The sequence below is a fragment of the Oryzias melastigma genome, unplaced genomic scaffold, assembly GCF_002922805.2.
Source record: "Oryzias melastigma strain HK-1 unplaced genomic scaffold, ASM292280v2 sc02156, whole genome shotgun sequence".
Classification (NCBI taxonomy): domain Eukaryota; kingdom Metazoa; phylum Chordata; class Actinopteri; order Beloniformes; family Adrianichthyidae; genus Oryzias; species Oryzias melastigma.
Window position 1 is genome coordinate 2,734 of NW_023418733.1, and position 1,797 is coordinate 4,530.

The window sequence follows — 1,797 nt, forward strand, 5'->3', positions numbered from 1 at the left end:
ATATTTTTATCTTATTATATTATTTTTTCTTTTTTACCCTTTTTGCACAAGAGCACAAGTCACTGGAACTCCTTGTATATATCTTGTACTTGGCCAATAAAGCTGATTCTGATTCTGATAAAGGATCAAACATAATTTGCAGTAAATAAAAGTTTTTTTCAAAGTGACTAAGAGATAAAAAAAAAAGCATCAAGTGTACGTTCTCCGTTACCTTTACTCTTCTGCACTTGTCTGTATAATGATGATGTGATGAAATCCTTTCTGTTTGATCCTCTGTGAGGAACTCCTCTTTATTTTCACAGATTGTGGCCGTGGCCGCTCGGAAGCTGGAGGATGCTCAGGAGTTTGCGACTAAGCATGGCATCTCTCGCTCGTATGGAAGCTACGAGGAGCTGGCCAGGGATCCCGACGTAGGTCAGTGAAACAAACAAAATCTCAACTTTAGTGCAAACACGAGTTCTGCTTTAAATATCAATGCGTAATCTAATCTGGCACCCGGTTCAGTTTCTCAAATATTTGGACAGGCGGGTCACTCCCTTCTCTGTCTGTCTCCTTGTGTGTACAGATGTGGTGTACATCGGAGTCATCCACCCTCACCATCTGAAGACTTGTCTGCTCTTCACCAATGCTAAGAAGAACATTCTGTGTGAGAAGCCGCTGGCCATGAACACCAAGGAGGTGAAGGAGATCCTGGACTCTGCAAAGAGGAACAATGTCTTCCTGATGGAGGTAGAACCGTGAAACAGAGAATATATTTTAACAGGTGGAGCTGCTCGTGTAGTTGCACTTGACCAGTAGTCATCATCATTAGATTATTTCCTTTTGGTTTATTTTCTGATCCTGATGGAAATTTTATTTTGGAAAAATGCTGGATTCTGTTCATAACATCCGTCTTAGTCACGTGACTTAAAGCTGCTAGCTGCAATGCTAAGCTAGTAGCCCAACGCTAACAAAAACCAAACAATAAAACTCATTTGGAAAGTTTCTTCTGGGAGAAAAAAGTCAGTGAGGAAACCGAAAAGGAGCTTCTGACTTCAAAGAATAGTAGCTGAGCTTCCATTACATTAATGAGCAAAACTATATTACAATTTTACAAATGTCAAAAAAGCACATTTTCGCAGTGACCCCGTTTTCATTAAATCAGGATTTTGCGAATATATGCAAAGCAAGTCATGCAATAAGTCATTAAAAAAATAGCCATTCTAACAAGTGAGCTGCTGGACTCTTTTTTTTCTGTTTGAAAACATGACAAGGTCCATTTAAGTTTCTGTCACGGCACTAGCGCTCAGCCTCATCTGTTAAAGAAACGTCCGCGTTTTATTCTGGTTCCAAACTGCAAAAGAGCAGTTATGCGGATGAAGCGATGATAAAAATCTTGGTTGGTGAATTTACAGAGGAGCTGTGAATCTAATGATTTTGGATGACACAGAACTTATAATGAGATGTGACGCTGTTGGACCTCTCGTGGCGCCAGCTGTTCTACGCTCTGGACAGCCACTTCCTACCAAAAAGCACATGTAATTTAAAAAAAAGTGTTTCCATTGCAGTTTTGTGAAAAATGTCAATTTCAATTCATCCCAAAAACCACAAAAACTTTCTTTCTATAGTTTTCGCTAAATTATGGTGTTTCCATTAGACAAATTTACTATAGCAAATCTAATGTGCGCAATTTTGAAGTTAATGGAAATGTAACTACTAAAGCTGCTGTCTACAAACAAAACCGGGAGTTTTCCTCGATATACGGAATTATTTAGACAGTTTTCATGTTTCAGAAGATGCTCTGTCTAATATGTGGTG

General features: G+C 39.0%; 1 protein-coding gene across 1 annotated transcript in view; it reads left to right on the forward strand.

The window, feature by feature from the left end:
• LOC112138807 (trans-1,2-dihydrobenzene-1,2-diol dehydrogenase-like) overlaps positions 1 to 756 on the forward strand; it is a 1,706-nt gene extending 950 nt beyond the window's left edge. The window contains exons 2-3 of the mRNA XM_024261444.2: positions 303 to 414; positions 566 to 756. Of these exons, the coding sequence (XP_024117212.1) occupies positions 303 to 414; positions 566 to 741 (288 nt within the window). The 3' untranslated portion in view covers positions 742 to 756. The remainder of the gene's footprint in view (positions 1 to 302; positions 415 to 565) is intronic.
• The last annotated feature ends 1,041 nt before the right edge of the window (positions 757 to 1,797 follow it).